The 19,010-nt window shown below is 37.8% G+C and overlaps 1 protein-coding gene across 3 annotated transcripts in view; it reads left to right on the top strand.

Annotated features, from left to right (window-relative positions):
* REV3L (REV3 like, DNA directed polymerase zeta catalytic subunit) overlaps window positions 1–19,010 on the top strand; it is a 116,863-nt gene that overhangs the window by 53,172 nt on the left and 44,681 nt on the right. For 2 of the 3 annotated variants that reach the window (XM_082757234.1, XM_082757235.1), the window contains 7 exons: window positions 9,181–9,275; window positions 9,847–9,951; window positions 10,981–11,065; window positions 11,151–11,299; window positions 11,590–11,718; window positions 13,906–14,143; window positions 18,129–18,268. In XM_082757234.1, the coding sequence (XP_082613360.1) occupies window positions 9,181–9,275; window positions 9,847–9,951; window positions 10,981–11,065; window positions 11,151–11,299; window positions 11,590–11,718; window positions 13,906–14,143; window positions 18,129–18,268 (941 nt within the window). Of the gene's footprint in view, window positions 1–9,180; window positions 9,276–9,846; window positions 9,952–10,980; window positions 11,066–11,150; window positions 11,300–11,589; window positions 11,719–13,905; window positions 14,144–18,128; window positions 18,269–19,010 lie in introns of those variants that run through there. The other variant, XM_082757236.1, reaches the window with a different exon arrangement.

The following is a 19,010-nucleotide window of genomic DNA, read 5'->3' as shown; positions in this document are numbered from 1 at the left end:
GTTTCTAGCTAACAACTTCTGATGAAAAGCTAAGCCAGTTTAATAGTTACAGAGACTACTTACACATCAGTTCACAGATTCTGTTTTTGTAATCACCCTTAACTCAGATGAATAGTGTACAGCCGCTGTTCCAATTTGTCCATTTCAGATAGCTGTGTAAGAATCTCCACTTACAATTCTCATGCTTGTCTCCCATGCTCTTAATTTTTTTCTAGACATTTGATAGTTTACAGCTTGTAACAGCTTTGCTTCTGTAAGAAAAAGCATGTATTTGGTTTTTGCAGTTGAGAGAGGGAGGGAGGGAAACAACCAATATCTGCTGCAACTCAAATTTGTGTAGTTTACCCGTAACAAATCCGTTTTTAAGCTACATTTTAAAGTTTGACAGATCCTTTTAAATACTCTGTCATCCAGTAGTCTTAGTCTTTGGGCAGTTCCTGTCATTCTTCCCTGAGCAGCTTATCAGGTTCAACATGTGACGCTGCTTGCTAGCATTATATGCTGGGATCATTCACTTCCACAGAAGAAAGCAAGTCCTTTAAACCATATTTCTTATTTTTCCAGTGTGTGAAAAACTTGAGTTTTTAACTTGAGTTTTGAACAACATTAATCTGATAGTTGTCTCATGGTTTCATTTGTACTCAATTAATAGCCATTTTTTCTTAGGCTATTACTTCTCATCCTCTGGGCTTGTTACTTCATTCACAGCACATTTCAACCTTTATCTGACTAGGTTATGTGAGCCAAATTATTTGACCCCTTTTTGGGGGTAGAGGGGTGGATCATAACATAGGCCACGTTATCTGATGTTACTTGATGCATACTGGGGACAGCAGCAAAAGGAAGCAAATAGCTCTCCCTTGGCTGTTACACCCCAAGAGGGATGCACCCAGCGCAGTAGGAGCCGTGGGTGTCTCCTCTCCGGGCTCTCATGTTCATGGCTCTACATACAAGCCTTCTTTCCCCCTGCTTCCATGCTTTTGTGTATACAGCCAAGGGTGCAACACCTCACTTGTGCCATCCTATCTCGAACTCTCACACACATTTCAACTGTGGGATGTTAACGGTAACAGGGCAAATATCAGGCCTGTCCATTTGTACTCTGTGCTTTTGCCAGTAGGAATTTGTTCAAATGTGAAGCCTGCATACTGCACATTATTACCTGTCCTGGGTTTATGTGGCAAGGGCTTGAATGCAGGGGGCTGCAGGGATGGCCTCTGTGAGCAGAGCCCAGCAGCTGCCCCAGGTCAGATCAGAGCCAGCTCCAGACTGTGTTAAGGACTGACCACAGCCCCCATTCCCTGTTTCCCTGAGCCACATGGGGGGCGGATGTAGAAGAGGGTGAATGGGGGGAGGGCATTTTTAGTTTGTTTTTAGTTTCTCACTGTTATAGCCTACTAGTGATAGGCAATAAATTATATTAATCTCCCTGTGCTGGATGTGTTTTTGCCTGTGACAATAATTGGTGAGTGATCTCCCTGTCCTTATCTCAACCATCGAGCCCTTTCCATCATACTTTCTCCCTCTGTTTTCTTTGAGCAGGGGGAGTGAGAGAGTGGTTGTGGTGGAGTTCAGCTACCCAGCAGGGTAAAAACCACCACAGGACCAAACAAATTCTCTTTAGTGTGCATTATGCAATGATACTGGTTGTCCTCTCCCTGACATCTTTTACAGTCTCATTTACCATGTCACTTTGTCTCACAGTTGTTTTAGGATTCATTAGTACAAGATGTTTCTTCTCTTCCTTTTTTGTCCAAGTGGTAATATTCTAGTTGGAATCTCTTATAAGTTCACATAGGGTCTTGTATCCCATTTTTTAATTTTGTCGTATTTCTCTTATTCTAGTTCTCAGTTATTCAGTTCTTGTTTTATGATACTATGATCTGGCAATGTATCCAGTGTATCTACCAGACTCTTTTATCAGCATATTTCATTAGTACGTTTCTGGATTTCCTGACAACAATATTAATGAGATGAGAAATAAACTCAGTCCCATAAACTGGTCCATATTCCATGCTAAGATTTTTTTTTATCAACCCTGCTATATTTTTTTGTATAAGCAGTAGGAATTTCGCCTTTAGCCAGCTTTTTACTTGCTTTAATAATTTAGGAACTAATTTACATCTCCTCCAACTTAAATTGCTTCCCATTTGACACTGTGTCAAACATTCCTTTGTCTAGAAAACTAATTGTTTTATTAAAGGCTTTCTAGCATGACTGTCTTACATGTGCTATAGGATGCACATGTCACTGCAAAGTAACAAACCTAAACTCTTTTCTGTTCATGATTTTGCTTTATTCTAAATCTATGCAAAATTATTTGCCTAATTTCTCCTGGATTAATTATGGGAGACATCAACTTAAAACAGTGAAACAGTGTTCTTGTCATTATAGCAATATTGTAGTTTGTCTCAATCTCAGTTTGCCTTCCTACTTCATTTCCTTTAAAATTCTGAAAACTTCCATCTGCATTAGTTTAGTGGGCCCGTAAGCATTATGATCAACCTTGCTGAGGAGAGATCTGACTTTGAGGATAGACTCTGCCTTTTCTTCTATTCTTCCTTAACAAAGTATGTTCTATACTCCAAACATCAGTTTTCTGCGTATAGCTGTATCAACAGCTGTATTAGTATGCACTTTGTTGTGCACTGCCAGCACAGTCCCTTTGTGTTATTATTCAGTCTTCTTGAAGAGCTCAAGTTAAATATTTAAGTGCTTTGGGAGTTGTTCAGCACCAAGTTTTTACTTACTTTATTTCACCATTTGAATGCTTGCAGCCATACTTGGAGTTTACATGTCAGTACTGAACTCTTAAGTCTTTGCTCTTCAGTTGTATCTTATTAGAAGATCTCATGAATCTGTCAGCTATGCATATTTTAGGTTGTTAGCTGGTCTTTCAAGAAAAAGCAAAAGGGGAAAATTGAGTCAAATGTTGTTTGAGACCACAAAATTTATAGGGCTGCCTTGTATTAATGATGGAGATAGCTGTTTAGAATCATTATTCTTGGTGTTGTGTGCATGCAGAACCAGTCTTAGAGATAAATTCTAGTGTGAATCTGCCAAGTCCTTGCTGCAGGTGATACCAAGTTTTCTAATTTGACCAAGCTGTGCCAGTGATTTGTCATTTCTTGACTTTGTGGTACAGTATAGTAAATGGTTGAATCTGGTACCTAGTGTTTAATATACAAAATATTACTCAGAATTTATATATGTAACATTAGCCGCATTTTGCATGAGTAAATGCCAGTGGTGAATTCCTATTTGAGAAAAAAGTTGAGAACTGTGCCAAAGTTTGTTGACTGAATTCAACTCTTCAGTGCTAGGTAGCACCTTGCTACTGTACCACTTCTCCAGAGCACCATTTAACCCTGCCATGTCCTGTCTTACTTCTGATAGATCTCTGGATTACTAATGACTAACTAGCTGCTGTCGTTAGCTTAATTTATTAAGCCAGGGGCAGTTTTTTAAAATCTGATTCTGGAGTGATTCTGTTATGAAGTTGACAGATGTCCAAAGCCAGTGGTGCCCAGGAATCCCTGATGTTTTAAGGGTTTTAGGTATGAAACGTGCCAGCGTTACCAGACTGGAACCTGCAAATCCTGCCAAAAAATAGGCAGTAGTCACCTGAACCTGACAGTGCTGTCCAACAGCTTTGACAAGAGGAATTTTTCATATGGGACACATTTATGTTTATCCCTCAGGTAGCTGATAATAAATGATGAAACACTTCCATGAGTTCCAGTGAGGACTTTCTGGTAAACATCAGGCTTGGAGTGATCTGACAGTCAAGTCTACCACTTGGACATGGTGTGTTAAAAGCAGAACAATTGGCAGGATATTTTTTGAGAAAAGCTTTCTTTTTTAAATCCTAGATCTGCTATTGAACTCTATTTTATGTGCAAGCGGAGAGATCTGACAAATAACACTATTGTGCAGTCTAGCAGTTACATAATGTTAAAGATTTCTACTAGTTTTCTGGCTGTCATAATTGCTTTTCTCACTTGTCAGAATGTACATGTTTTTATTTAGCCACTTGGCTTTTAGCAAAATACATATATTATTCAAGTCATTGGAACAAATGCAGACAAAAAAAGTTTTTCTTCCATGAACAGAATATGGAATAATAGAATTATTATGTGAAAAGGTAGAGTCCTTGTCAGTGCAGTTGAGTGACATCTCTTAGGTCCTCTGTGGGATTCATTTTATATCTACTGTCCTCAGTTTAACATTATAAATACCTGAGATAGTCATCACAGAACTCATTTCCCTAGCCTGTCATTAATATTGGTGAATTAAGTTACTGACCTCGATGTCCCTTCTTCAAGGTTTTTGAGGGCTTTGATCTAGCAAACTATGGTGGGTAATTCTTTAATACGGTATCAATTGTTGCTTTAGTTCAATGTCTCAGCACCTGAGGAACCAAACCTTGGTACTTTCTTTGAGTACAGTGAGCTCAGCTTTCATCCTCCATTGTTATTATGGCAGTGGATAGTGCCAACAAGCTTCTACTTTCCTCAAAAATTAGGATCATTCTCTTTAGCCTCTCTGCCTCGTCTCAAAATAATTGATTTGGAGCTTAGTTACAAAGGTACAATGGATTTGTATTTCCCTTTTTCAGCATAGTCTGCAGGTATAAAAGGGAATTTTAAATGAATTGGTTTGAATATCTCTAGTAGTCTAGTCAGGCAACACAGTGTTTTGCAACTATGATTTATCCTGCTTCTCATCAGAGTAAACTTTAATCTTGTACAGATAGGTTGCCTCCAATCCTGTGCTTCTCCTCGGTTAGGCCTGCCTTTCATACACATGTATTACAAGTTGTGCCTTGTGAACAATTCTGTCCATGTTCTGTTTTACAAAATGAAACCTAGATGATATGAAAAGTGTTGGCTGGGAATATAAATCTTATTTTCTAACCTTGTTTTAATAGAGAGATTCTCAAATCATGATTTTGAGATTACATTGACATTGTCTTTTTCATACGGTATAAACCCAATGGTTAGTCTTATGTATCCATAGGGCAATATGTGGTGAACAGACCACTTTGAGAATCTTCCAAGTCATAATAATTGCTAATCACGTAAAGTAGTTCATGTGTTCAACTGGCTAAAGTTAGGAGACTGGATATTTTCTGGCATTTTCATGCTGTCTTCTCACCTGGTAATTGCAGCCTTATAGCTGCTCAGGATATGTGGCTTGATTTAGGAGTATTGGGCGATGCAGTGACATGAAAAGTGTGCATTCTGGTTGTATTGTGGACTCGTTTCTCAATTGATAATGTGACTGGGAGGGAAGGGAAACAATAGCAACGGATAGTCCTTATGTATGCATTAAGTATGCATTAGGGCATAGTAGTCTGCTTCAGGTAAAAAGGCTGAGCTGCTTTGATTGAGGAGTTCTATGATCTATTTTTTTAATTATCACAAAAGCTCTCAACCAGTACTGCTGACTGGAGGGATTGGTAATCATATGTTAATATGTATCTTACAGTCATTAATGAACGCTACATGTGTGCTTCACTAGTTCTGTTGGACTGCTTTTTGATGTTTAAAAGAAAGAAATGTCCTGTTCTGCATTCTTTTCCTGTAGCAGAGCAAAACCAAAACTAAAATAAAAGTGAAAAAAGTTTGCAATATTACTTCTATGGTATTAAGGCAACCACAAAACTTGACATCACAAATTTTAAAAAGTATGGTTGCCCAGAAATTATTCTGCAAACTTTTTCTCTCAGCTTTTAAATGATGTGCTTTCAAAATATTAAGTGTCTACCAATTTCTAAAATTTACTTTCATGATACCTATTCATTTTTTCTTATCCTTCGGTTCTGTTTTTCATTTTTACAGTATGTATAATATAGGGTTTCACTTCCCAGTAGTGTTTCCCTTGTTATAATGTGATACAAGAGGAGGGGAAGGATGATTCTTGGAAGCTGAGTCTACTGTAGACAGGTTGAGGTTATCACAGAAAACCCCATCAGCTTACTGAAGAAAAATATTTTTTCCTTACCCCAGAAGTCACGTTATGCATCAGTTGCCCAACCAAACTAGAGCTTTTCATTACTGTGATACATGGACAGAATCAACAACCAAATAACTGTATATCTCCTTTCAGTCCTCTCTGTCTTTACACCCATAAATGCCAATATTTTAAGATTATTTGAGACTGGTTTAATTTTTTGCTTAAAACTCTAACACTGGTTTTATTTCCATCTTGTCATGCAGTTCTCTGCGTAAACAAAGCTACCAAGCTGTAAGTGTATAGAAATGAGACTTAAATAAAATAGAAAAGATGAACTGCTTCAGAACTTCATTCTTGTATGTTTAAAAATAATTTTCTTATTTACTTAGGAGGTCTCAGTGTTCTCCCCAGCAATGCAGGAAGCTATTTCTGCATTGTGCAAAATGCAGTTGATATTTCAACTGATAATATTTCTTCATAGGTTGATAAATATACACAGGAGTAATAAAGTAGTTTTAGCCTAACAATTTCAGTTTTCTTTCTACATAATAGTGGGATCTAACAGACTTACTAGGAAAAGTATTTGTTTTCCAGTGCCTTTCTTAATATTTGTATAGTTCCTAGGTTGGCTTTCTGGGCTGCAAGTGCACATTGCTGGCTCGTGTTATGTTTCTCATGAACCATCTCCCACACCCTCACGAGTGCTTCTCAGCAGGCATGCTCTCAATCCGTTTTCTGCCCAGTCTGTATTTTTCCTTGGGATTGCCCTGACCCAGGTGCAGGACTTTTCATTTGGCCTTGTAGGACTTTGTGAGTTTGGCACAGGCCCACCTCTCAAGCATGGTCCTTCTGAATGGCATCGTTTCCCTCCAGCATGTTGACTGCACCACACTGCTTTGCTTGGGGTCATCAGCAGACTTGCTGAGGGTGCACTCAATCCCACTGTGCATGTCAGCAACAAAGACATTGAACAGCCCTGGTCCCAGTACTAACCCCTGAGGAACACCACTCATCACTGGTCTCCACCTGGACATCAAGCCATTAACCCCAACTCTTTGAGTGTGACCATGCATCCAGTTGCAGAAAAGTCATTGAGTGCCTCAGTCTTTTCCATATTCTGGGTAACCGGGTTTTCCATTTCCTTCCAGTGAGGGCCCACATTTTCCCTAGTTTTTCTTTCACCACTGATGCACTTACAGAAGCATTTTTTGTTGCCATTGACATCCCTAGAAGGATTTAGTTCTATCAAGGCTTTAGCTTTACTAACCCGATCCCTGGCTGCTCGGACAATTTCTCTGTATCCCTCCCAGGCTGCCTGTCCCTGCTTCCACCCTCTGTAGGCCTCCTGTTTCTGTTTGAGTTTGGCTAGGAGCTCCTTGTTCATCCATGCAGGCCTCCTGGTGTTTTTGCCTGACTTCCTTTTTGTTGGGATGCATCCCTCCGGAGCTTGGAGGAGGTGATCCTTGAATATTAACCATCTTTTTTGGCCCCCTCTTCCTTCCAGAGCTTTATCCCATAGTACTCTACCAAGCAGATCCGTGAAGAGACTGAAGCCTGCTCTCCTGAAGTTCAGGGCAGTGAGCCGTGCGCCCTGCTTGCTGCCCTAAGGATCTTTTCCTCCACTATTTCATGGTCATTGCAGCCAAGACTGCACTTGAGCTTCACATTCCCCACAAGCCTTGTTGGTGAGAACAAGGCCCAGCACAGCAGCTCTCCTTGTTGGCTCCTCTATCACTTGAAGTTATCACCAGCGCATTCCAGGAACCTCCTGGGTTGCTTATGCCCTTCTGTGTTGTCCCTCCTTAATTTATCCCACTCCCTCACCCTCTTTTCTTCTTTTGAAGATAATACCTCAGCCTTTGCCCTTTGGGCAGTAGGACCTCAGTATGTGGAGGAAAGGGTTTTTCCTGTGGGGGAACCCAGGAAAGCTGGGGGCCAGAAGGAAGTGAGAGAAAAGAAATGTTGCACGTGTTTGGAAGTATTCCTTCATTTGGCAATTCACTTACATCATGGACTGTAGGTGGGTCTTTGCATGGGCTGTTTTCTGAGAAGTCATCAGAATTTTGCTCTTAAAACATAAGCAGTATCTTAGCAGTTTAGTTTTACATTTCTTTCAGATTTCTAGATAGCTTAATACTTCATTTCCAGAGAAGGTGTCAGGGATATCTAGCTTTAAATACATCTGTTGCCTATTTGCACTATACTGCCTTCTGTTCAGAGCTTACAGAGAGGATTGGAAATACCGATGAATTATATCTTAGATTCTACACTGATATTCTTGAGCCTTTGTTGTTGTTGTTAGAGAATACGTGCAGATGCTGTAAGTAACGAGACAATTAACCTAGACAGAGGATCTTAAAGATTATCAGATTTTAATTAAAGAATAGCCTATTTTAGTTGTTGATAGCATTGAAAGGATTTTCTATTCCCCTAAAAGTTTGCCAAGGATAAACAGACTTTGACATATACCTGAGGGGTTTCTCTTTCTTAGCCTTCTCCATGGACTTCTTAAATATAGCTCACTGACAGCAACAGGTGGAAGGCCACTGACCTTAGCAGATATGTCACTGAAAAGGAAGATGATCAGATCACTACACAATAAGCTCAAATCTGTTTCTTGTATTTTAAGTCTTTACCAAGCCAGTTAATCCTAGTTGTGCTTATGTTTGGGATGCTAATACCCAGTTCCTATTTACCAGGCTTCCTCCAGGCAGACACCTAAATAAAAAGTAGGTTGTGAAAAATAAAACAGTTTTTGCTTCACTTCCCTTAGTAGGAAGTTTTACACTGTTTTGATAGCTCTGAACTGTGAACAAGGAAGGAAAGTTCTTCCTGCTATTTCTTCTGGATATAGGGTTATGCTAACACAGGTGGTCTATTGCCTGAGAGTTCTACAGACCATTTCATACTGCATTTGATGAGGAGAACATTATAAATGCTGTAGTATTTAGTATTGTTTACCACTTCTTTCTCTTCTTCCCACCAAAGAAAAAGTGTAATCCCTTGAAACTGAAGAGACAAATTTCCCATCTAATTAGATTTGGGATGTAACCATTAATTTAAGGCTTCGCATGTGAGGATGAGAACTGGTAATTCTGTATGCATTTACTCATCCTCATCCCCCCAAAATACTTCATATGTTAGTTAAAAAAAACAGTGATGATGCATGTTTCAAAGTCAACATACTGATAAAATTAACTGACGTTATTTATGTTGTCACAGTTCTTTAATGTTGAAAGGTGTTGAGCCACAAAGTACCTGTGAATTGGAGGTGGATGCAGTAGCTGCTGACATTTTAAATCAACTGGATATTGAAGGTGAAGTATCAATAACTTTGCACATAAAATGTTTTAAAACAACTGTATTGTCATCTCTTTGTTAAGGTTCAGCTTAGTTAAACCGCAGTCCAGATTCCAGATTTCAGTATTAGTGATCTGTTAATGTTATAACATTAACATTAATATAACATTAACATAACATTAACAGAATTTGAAAATAGTCTATTTTCAGAGCAATACAAAAAGGTTTTCGTTAATGCATAACAGAAGGCTTCAGACCTCTAAGTAAAATACCAATATCAAATATGTGTGTATATGTGTACATATATATATGTACACAAACCTGGTAAGAAGACCAGCAAAAGCTGAAGAATTTTCTAGAAACAATTAGGAGTTTTATGCTATAACTTTGGCATAACACTGAATCCTTGAGTAAGGCAAGAATCGCAGTAAAAATAATAACAGGTTAGAATGACAAAAAAGGTAAAAAAAAAAAAAAAAAAAAAAAAAAAAAAAAGGTGTTTTTGTTGTTTTTTTTTTTAAATCTGGGGGGAAAAATCCATTTTATCATGTTGACAGACTTCCCTTCATGTGTCATTGTGTACTTCAGCCCAGATTGGCAGAAACCCTGGTTTGCAAGCTATATGGGAAGATGAGAAGCAGCGACGGAGAGAGAAATGTGAATCTTCTCAGATTAAGACACCAGATTCACAAGGTAATAATAATAATAATAATAATAATAATAATAATAATAATAATAATAATAATAATAATAATAATAATTTAAAACAATTACAACAAACCACCAAGCATTTATTATGCAGCTCTTTATCAAAAACTTTGAATGAGAAGCAAGCAGGAGGTAGAGTTGAAAGCAGTGTATCAAATTTCAGGGCTTTTTAGCTGTACTGTTTTGCTGTTCCAAGTTTACTGATTGACCAGGATGTGTATTCCAGATTTAAAAGTAAGATACAAAACCTTGCCTAAAAGCATCTTGATTGAGCTAGCTGCAGAGCATTCAGCAAGATAAATGATGATGACAATTAAGGTTGTGTACTCTGGGATGGAAAATATTTAAATGTTTAAATACTGGCAAAATTAAATCTCTTATCCTGAACCTTTCAATGGCAGTTTATGATAAGGCCAGTTCCCTTGAAATAAAGCGAAGGTGATGTTAGATGAAAATCATAGAAGGGTAGAGAAATCCCTTATTTTTATGTAAAATTCATTACATGGGACTGTGCTCTGCAAATTAATTGCATAATGAACAAGACTGTTCTCTGTAGAGCCTAGGCCTTGTTTCTTTTAAAATATGAATGATATTTGGCAAGCAAGTTAGAGGACTGCAAGAAGGAAAAAGATAGATTTCTGGCTGAGGCAAAGTACTTTCTGATTGCTTTTTGTTCTTGTGTTTCTCTGTAATTCTATTCAGGCTTCATAAACCAAAATTTTCAAAATTGTTCACTGATTAAGTTGTCTTTTCGTGGATGCTCACCTTGATGTAATTGCCACATGATTTTTAAATGCTGTTAATACTTGCAGTTGAAAATGAGATCAATGGGAGTAGATGAAGTATTTTCAAGTTTTTAAATACACTTGAAAAATCAGCCCTCGAATTTGACACTTAAAATTAGCGGACACTTCCACTTTGAGCTACTTCCTAATAGAATTAGGAATTTTAGCCTCTCTTTGTGTTGGGAGGCCCAAGAAAAAGTGAATAACATATCTTTTTTAAATTTTAAAGACCGTGGATTTGTGCCAGCAACAGAGAGTGAAAAATATTTTCAGAAGAGACTTAAAGAAATCCTCAAGCAAAATGACTTCTCTGTGTAAGTGCTTAGCCATTTGCCATAAACTATGGTATTCTGTGTAAACCTTAAATATGCATTTAAAATTTGGTTTTCAATTAACTAGAACGTTATCAGGATCAGTGGACTACAGTAATGGATCAGAGGAGTTCTCTGCTGAGCTAACACTACATTCTGAGGTACTTTCTCCTGAAGCCTTTCAGTGTACGCCAGCTAATATGGTAGAAGTGCATAAAGATAAAAAGATGAACAAAGGTGAGTATTTTTAATAGCATAATTGCTTAGGTGTAAATCTATGTCATGCTTTGGCTGTATATGCTATTAGCAGAAGCTAAGGAAGATTTGATTGTCAAGTGTGAAAAAAACTCTGAAGAGTAGCTTCACTTTTATTTTGTTGTTAGAGTAAGCCTTTTAAAATTGCTACAGCAAATAATGGAAACAAACTTTAATAGTAAAATCCATTTCAAGTAGTTTGCTTTCATACTGTATTGATGTCTGTGACTCTTTGAAGGTTTATCCTTTTGCTTTTTGTTTTTCTTTTAAAGAATCTGATAGGATGCATACTGATAAAGAAGAGGAAGCACTTATTAATGAAGAAGCAATTTTAAACATTGTGGAGAATAGTCAGAGTTTTCATCATTTGTCTCAAAGACTGAGTCAGACTGCAGTTTTTAGTGAGTATAATTGGAATGTCTTTTCTTCTGGGCTGTTTTATTGTTCCACAGTCTTCATTGTGCTCTCTTACCCTGCTAGTTGTGAAAGAAAGTATTTTATCTCACAGAATTTGTCAAGCAAATTGAAACTTCACCTCTGCCACCACAAAACATCTTATTTTCTAATAATGTCACCAGTACAGTGTATTTGTAGAAGCTATTGTGCTTTACTGGTTAGGTAAGCCTGTCCTCTTGACGGGTCAGCTCAATGCAGTCTCTTGGAGGGTAGTACTCTTCTTTATGCTCCTTGGGTTGTAGGAATAAAACTATTAGACTAAACAGGATTTTGACTGTCTGTCTGTGATATTATTGCAGTTAGCGTGTCTTTTTCACAGTAATGGTAGAGAACATGCTCATGGGCTGTCTTTAGAATTTCTGCTGTCTGGAGATACTGGGCTCTAGTAGGCTGATAATGAGAGGCAAATTACACAAGAAATATTTCCCAAAATGTACGGATACAAAAGAATGGTTGAAAGCAAAGAAAAACGAACAATAAAATATTAAAGAGAGGGAGAGAGACCATGACAGCAAACAAACATGGGTGGCATGAGGGGAAAACAATAATAGAATAGCACAACAAAGGAATTTGCATGGAAAGTTACTTCAGGTAGAAATACTATAGAAGAGATAGAAGGTACGTAGCTCATGCTATTCTGTGTACGTTCTGAGAAGGTACATGGAAGCTGATAAACATACGCGCTGATTTTTGTAGTGAAAAGGTTATTTTGAGAGGTTGAGAAATGGCTAATAGTTACACAGATGTGTCCTGTGTCTGTGTGTTTGAATTGCTCAACCAAATAGGGGTGTTGAAAGGAGCATTTTTTTCCAGTGGGTAGGGAATCAGATGGAAATCTTACGCCTTATTTTTTTCTTTCTTTTTCTTTCCTTTTATCTTTTTATCATGTGGCTACTAATTGCTGGTGTCTCATGTTACCATCAGTTTCTCATGTTCCTTCATAGCATGGACTAGTCTTTACTATGCCTTTGTAGATTCAAAGTGCCATAAGGGCTGTGAAACACATTACTGCTGCTGCTGTGAAATATACAATAATGTTTATATTTACGGGAAGTCGTTTGGAGGTTAATGACAGGCCTTATGAAGGGCAAAGAAGGCAAGAAAGTGAAGTTTATTCAGAACTCCAGCAAAGGCAATGTTTTCCATTCTAAATGATAGTGTGGTGTCTTGTGAAGCCTTTGTAAAGCTGGGAAAATGGAAAATGCTTTCGTCACAGATATTGAGACCCATATGATTCTCAGGATCACTGTAAATCGTGGTATTTCCTGAGGAAAGAAAATAGACATTGTAGTTCTTCAGCCAGAGGAAAAGGAGAGAGAAGTAACAAAGATGCCTAATAGACTGGAAACCATAAACTGGTGATGAGGTCAAATGAAAGGTAATCAGGAAGAGAGTGATAGAAAAATTATGACTTGGAATGATGCTTAAGAAATAAAAATGAAGAATGAGAAAACATGCATGAGCTGGTATAAACTCGGTTCAGATAAAACAAATCAAAAATAAGATATAAGGGATGAACAAAATCAGATGAACTTTTGGTGTGAAATAAAGGAGCATAGAAATAGTAACACAGATTATAGGAGCAAGAAAGGGGAGATGAAATTAAGCATTATAGGAAATTCCAAAACGAAAGAAGGACCAGTCACTAAAAATCAGCACCATCTTTCATGAGATGCAGTGATTGAAAGTCTTCCAAGCGGCACAAAGAAAAGTGCCCAACAAAGTTAGTGCAGCCATTGAGATGGAGAGAACAAGAGAAGGCAGGGATGTTTCAGAAGCTGGCACGCATGCTGAAATGAAAGGGGAGAGTGAGGCTTTACTGAACATGAGGAAGTATAGGAGGGTGGAGGCCGAGAGAAGTGCTTCCACTAAATCTATTACAGTTGGAACAGAAGGGCAGAAATAAAATGAAGATTGTCAGTATTCTAATTAAAGAACTACAAAACATAACAAATGATAAAACTGTAAAATAAGACAGGTATGAAGAGTGCTTTGTTTCTGTAACCACTTTGCTTTGGACAGTAGCAAGCGAGTAGATTTTTAAATGTTGATGGTTTTGTTTTACCAGGAGAGTATAACTAGTCATTTACAAGAACAAAATATAAATTGTGTTTTGGGGGCTCTTTCTGCAGTGAACAGTAGTGCTGATGAGGCCATGATTGATCTATTGGCTGGTTTGGAGAATGATGGCTATCAGATGGGACATCACAAAACACTCTCTCACCATCGTTCTCTTGGAAGCTGTCGAATTTCTCAGAACAGTGATGATGAAGAAAATGAGCCACAGTGCGAGAAAGAGGAAATGGAACTTAGCTTGGTAATGTCGCAAAGGTGGGACAGTAGCATTGAAGAGCCTGGGCCAAAAAGAAGGTATATATGTGATTTTGTTTTCTTAATGTGTTCTTCTCTGCCACATCCTTTCCTCCTCCTCTCCCTCTCCCCTTACTCTTCCTCCTCCCCCTGTTTTCAAGTGTGCTAATGTGCACCGTAGAGATGTCTCTGTTGAAAGCATTGAAAAAAATTCTGCAGATCTTGGGACAGAATGCAGTTGTGCAGCTGATGCTGTGACTCTTCAGTTTCATATGTGACTCTTTCAGTTTCAGATATAGGTGAAATGTTTAGGTTTGACTTCACATAAGCTTCTAGGTTGCTGTTTGAGGAAAAATTGAGTAGCTTTTTTTTTTTTTCTACAAGTCCAAGTATGAAAATTTTAGTTGTAACCTCTTTTTAAAGTCACACCATGAATATAGTACAAATGTAAGGTGTATTTCATGCATGTGGCTTAACTTTCATTACAGTGAATGGTTAAGAAACATTCTTGCAAAGACTGACCTGACCCAGAATGGGTGTTCTTCTCAGAACACCCATTTGTTTCTTCGCTCAAAGCTTAAATTGAAACATGAATGTTGCTCACTTTGTTAGACTGCTAAAGGTCAGCAGCTTGAATATTTTTAAGGCCAAGAATCTTGGAACACCTTCTCAGGTTGTAATGACATTTTGTAGTCTGCACTGATGACTGTTGAAAGAAGCATATCCAGTTTCTCGTCACTCATGCATTAGGCAGGCACCTTCTGGTATTTATAATTCTATTTGAGAGATGAGAAACTTAACAGATGTAACATTTTGATATTTTTTTAATAGAAAATCACAATTATGGTATGATTCAGAGAGCAAGAGAGGCATAGAAATATTGAATCTTTTATTTTATGAAGGCATGCAGAAAAGTTGTAACAGAATCCAAAGTTAGATCATTAGTCTCCTGGTTCTAGAGATACTTCATCTCTAAAGCAACTTTTCCTGTTTGACCTTTATTTTCTTTTTTTTTTTCCCCTCAGTACTCTGGAAAGTTGGAATTTCCAGAATCTAAAACACTTTTCTTTAATCTTAGTTGCAGTATTTGTGTAAAACTAGCCTATATCTTGCAGAATTTATTAGCTTGGGCACAGCTGTCTATAGGCATGACTATACAATTTCTGTAGTCAAGTAAATCCTGAAGCAATTAACTGCTTTTATACAATAAAGAATCCATCTAAAAAACTCATCAGACATGATGAGATGGCTCAGGAGTAGCTTGCTCATGTATGCCTGCATCTTCATCTCAGACAGAAAGCACTAGGGAGAATGTACATAGCAAGTGCTTCCACGTGGAGTCAGCTGATATCTAGAGGGAATTACAAGCTTTGCTTCAGTGTGATCACTTCAGAATTTGGACTGACTTCACAAGAGAGCATGGTATGATTCAGGTCATGCATGAAGAACCACTTTGAGTCTGACGATGGATCCAACCCTATTCTGCTCATGGTTCATTCTGTTCGTGCTGCTTCTTAATACATGCATACATACTATGACTTGCTGTTATTGGGAATCCACCAATCTTCTATTATATCAAGTGATATATTGAGATAACGTGTTGCCACAACACCCTAGTGACTGAATTAAACAGCTTGGATTTGACTTCTGATGGGAGATAAAAGCCCAGCAAGACATGAAGAGCCATATGGTGGTGTCATGCAGTGTTAGACAAAATTTTCCTGGAATCTAAATGCTAGGCTTGAATGCAGAGAGATCCAAGTTGCTCTTTGCAGAAGTTGTCTCAAGCCTGACTTGATGTACTAATATTGACAAAGATTTGCTTTGTGCACAGGATCATAGCATAATCCCAGTTAGAAGAAACATCTAAATGTTATCTAGTCCAGTGCTGTGGTCAAAGCAGCTTTGACTAGATTAGCTGCCTAAGACCTTTTCTTGTTGAATTTTGAGTATCTCCAAGGCTAGAGGTTGCATAGCCTCTATGGACATGTTCCAGTGTTCAAACACCCTTATGGTGAAGAATTTTCTCATTATACATGACATTCCCTGAGGAAGCCCTTTGTCCAGTTCCCCTTATCATACTACCATGGGCCTCTGAATCTGTTTTTTTTCTTTACATCTACCCACCGAGTCTCTGATGAGTGCAACAAGATCTTAGTTTTTTCTCAAGGCTGAACAAATCCTATTCCCTTAGCCCTTCCATATGAATCATGTGCTCCAGCCTCCAGTCACCTTGGTGCCTCTCAGCTGGATTTGCACCAGTTTTGTCAGTGTCAGCATTGTAGTGTGGAGCCCAAAACTGAGCCCAATACTCCAGATGCAGCCTCACAGCTAATGATACTGGCTACAGTCTGGCAGTCGCAGTCCAGGATGCAGCTATAAAAGCACACTGCGCACTCAGAGTTTTCTCCTCCAGGGTTTTTACATCCTTTTCCACAAAACCATTTCGTACCTAGGTAGCTTCACAGAATCACAGAATTTCTAGGTTGGAAGAGACCTCAAGATCATCGAGTCCAACCTCTGACCTAACACTAACCGTCCCTACTAAACCATATCCCTAAGCTTCCTGCCCATAGCAGTGTATGGAGTTATTTCATCCAATTTATGTGACACTGGATTTGTCTTTGCTGAAGTCTTTGAGATTTCTGTGAGTTCATTCCACAACCTATTAAGATCCCTTGGGATAACAGCCCTACTCTCCAGAGTATTGGTTTCTCCCCTCAGTTTGATATTCACTTGGATATACAGCTGTATGTCTTTGCACTGTAATTCTCCATGTTTTGTGTTTTGGGAGCACAGAAGAGGGGAAACTAAGTTGACTTAGTTCATGGTCACTGTGAGCCCATCTGTCCTTGTTACTGAGGTCTCTCCTTCAAGCCATGCTGCTTCCAGACTTGAGTTAGTCTGGAATCATATAACCATATTTGAACTTATTGCTCCTGAACTAATAAACACGGCTTAATCCAAGCTGGTTCATTGCTGAGCACATTCAGATGTTTGTGGTGTTATGATGCGCATAAATCATGATCTAGTTGTACTCTACAGATAAGGGTTCTTCAAAAGTAGATGAACTAGCAATGAGAAAGCACACTGACCTAAATGACTTCAAAACCTTGGTATTTACACCTTCTAAGGTACTACACAATAATATTTTTATGTATATCAAGCTGCTCATCAATTGAAAAAAATTCTTTACTAGGATAGATTTATTTTTATCTTAAAACAAAAACAAACAAATGAAAAGTTCCTAAAGATTTATCTGGACTCGCTTCTTGTAACCACAGGATAACTTGCCACTTCAAAGAATTAAGTCTATCTCATGATTTATTTTAAAGAAGAAATCAAATTATTCAGTGCTTCTAGAGTGGTAATTTACTTATGGGTTTGTTTTGGGAGGCTTTCTGTTTTATTTTTTTCCTCATTATACAGTAATTCCACCTTAAAAACCTGGAAAAAATCATCAGAAGTTTGTATTTGTAGATTTATTCTTTTTTCTCCAGCAGATTTATGACTTTAAAAACAGCAGCTTGGAGCAGTTAATGTAGAGTGGCTGAAGTATTAGCAACAGCAACTTCAGAATGTTCAAGGAGGGATGGAAACAAACATTTCTTTGGTGATTGTGCTTTAATTAAGCCTGCCATGAGAGAGAGATTCCTTTAAAAAAAAAAAAAAAGCCATTTCCTAAGAGCTAAACTGAAAAGCATGTTGGACAGTTGCTTTAGTCCTCAAGTTTCAAGCAATAAAATTAAATTTCAGTGAAATTGAAGCAAAATCAAGCATTGGAATCCCCTAATTTCCTAACCAAGTGATTTTTGCTGTTCCCCTCTGTAGATTTTAGAATTTTTACTACTTTCATTGCCTGTTAAAATAATAATATTTTGAGTTTCTTAGTGAGAAATATAACAGGGTTTTTTTGGTTTCACTTTGCTTGCCCAAATTTCACAACCATGTAACATCGCATCTTTTTGATTTTGAGGTTCCCTGTGGCTTTAGGTATTTTCTACTTGAAGATTTATGCATTAAATGATTCCTTCATTTCCTTTAGGTCAGCTGGTAAAAATATGCATCGAAGTTCAACAGAAGAGGATTCATCTTCAGAGGAAGAAATGGAGTGGAGTGGTAGCAATATGCTCCTAACTAATCTCTCTATACCTCAGTTAGATGGGACTGCAGATGAAAATGGTGGTAAGTAAATAGAAAAATGGCTTTGGAAGTTGAATCACTAACTGGGTCATAGGTTGCTTTCAGATCAATTTGCTAATTCTTGAAAGTCGTAAGCATCTTTGATTCTTGTCTCAGCTGGAAGGAAATGTATTGCAGTCTATAGCAGAAGAAGGCCCTTGACATCTTCCATATCAGTCAACAGTATTGTAATCCCATCATCTACAGTGAATTAACAGAATCTGCATTTCCTACTGTATAAATGGTTCAAAAAGGGTATTGTTTAATAAGTGTTAGGGAGAAGTTCTTTGTTGCAAGGGGTATTTTTCTGTTACTACTTGTTCCACAAATATGCTGCTAAAATTAATGATTCCATAGGACCACTTATTCTGCTGGGATTTTATCATGTATAGTAAATGTATGATTGTGTAAATTTAGATGGGTAACTTTGCTTTGCAAGTATTTTGCCACCCATGCTAAAATACAGTGAGCCTTTGTTTGAGCCTGTGTTACATTCAGCAGATTGCATGTTCACATCCTGGGATTGCATGAGTTAAAACTATGCAGTAGAAGGCTGCTGCAGAAGAAACTGCCTTTCAAAAGACTATTAAAATATTAAAAAAAAAAATGTAATCTGTAGAGATAGGTCTTGCCATCTCTTTCTAACAGTCTGTCTTTGTTCGAAATAACCTTGGTTACTAGAATGCACACTGAGATTAGGCAAATACATAACTAATATTATTTGTTTCATTAGCCAAGCTACCTA

The sequence above is a fragment of the Aythya marila genome (genome assembly GCF_965140915.1).
Source record: "Aythya marila genome assembly, chromosome: 3".
NCBI classification, from domain to species: domain Eukaryota; kingdom Metazoa; phylum Chordata; class Aves; order Anseriformes; family Anatidae; genus Aythya; species Aythya marila.
The sequence above is the reverse complement of the archived record's forward strand: the minus strand, read 5'-3'. Positions and strand labels throughout refer to the sequence as shown.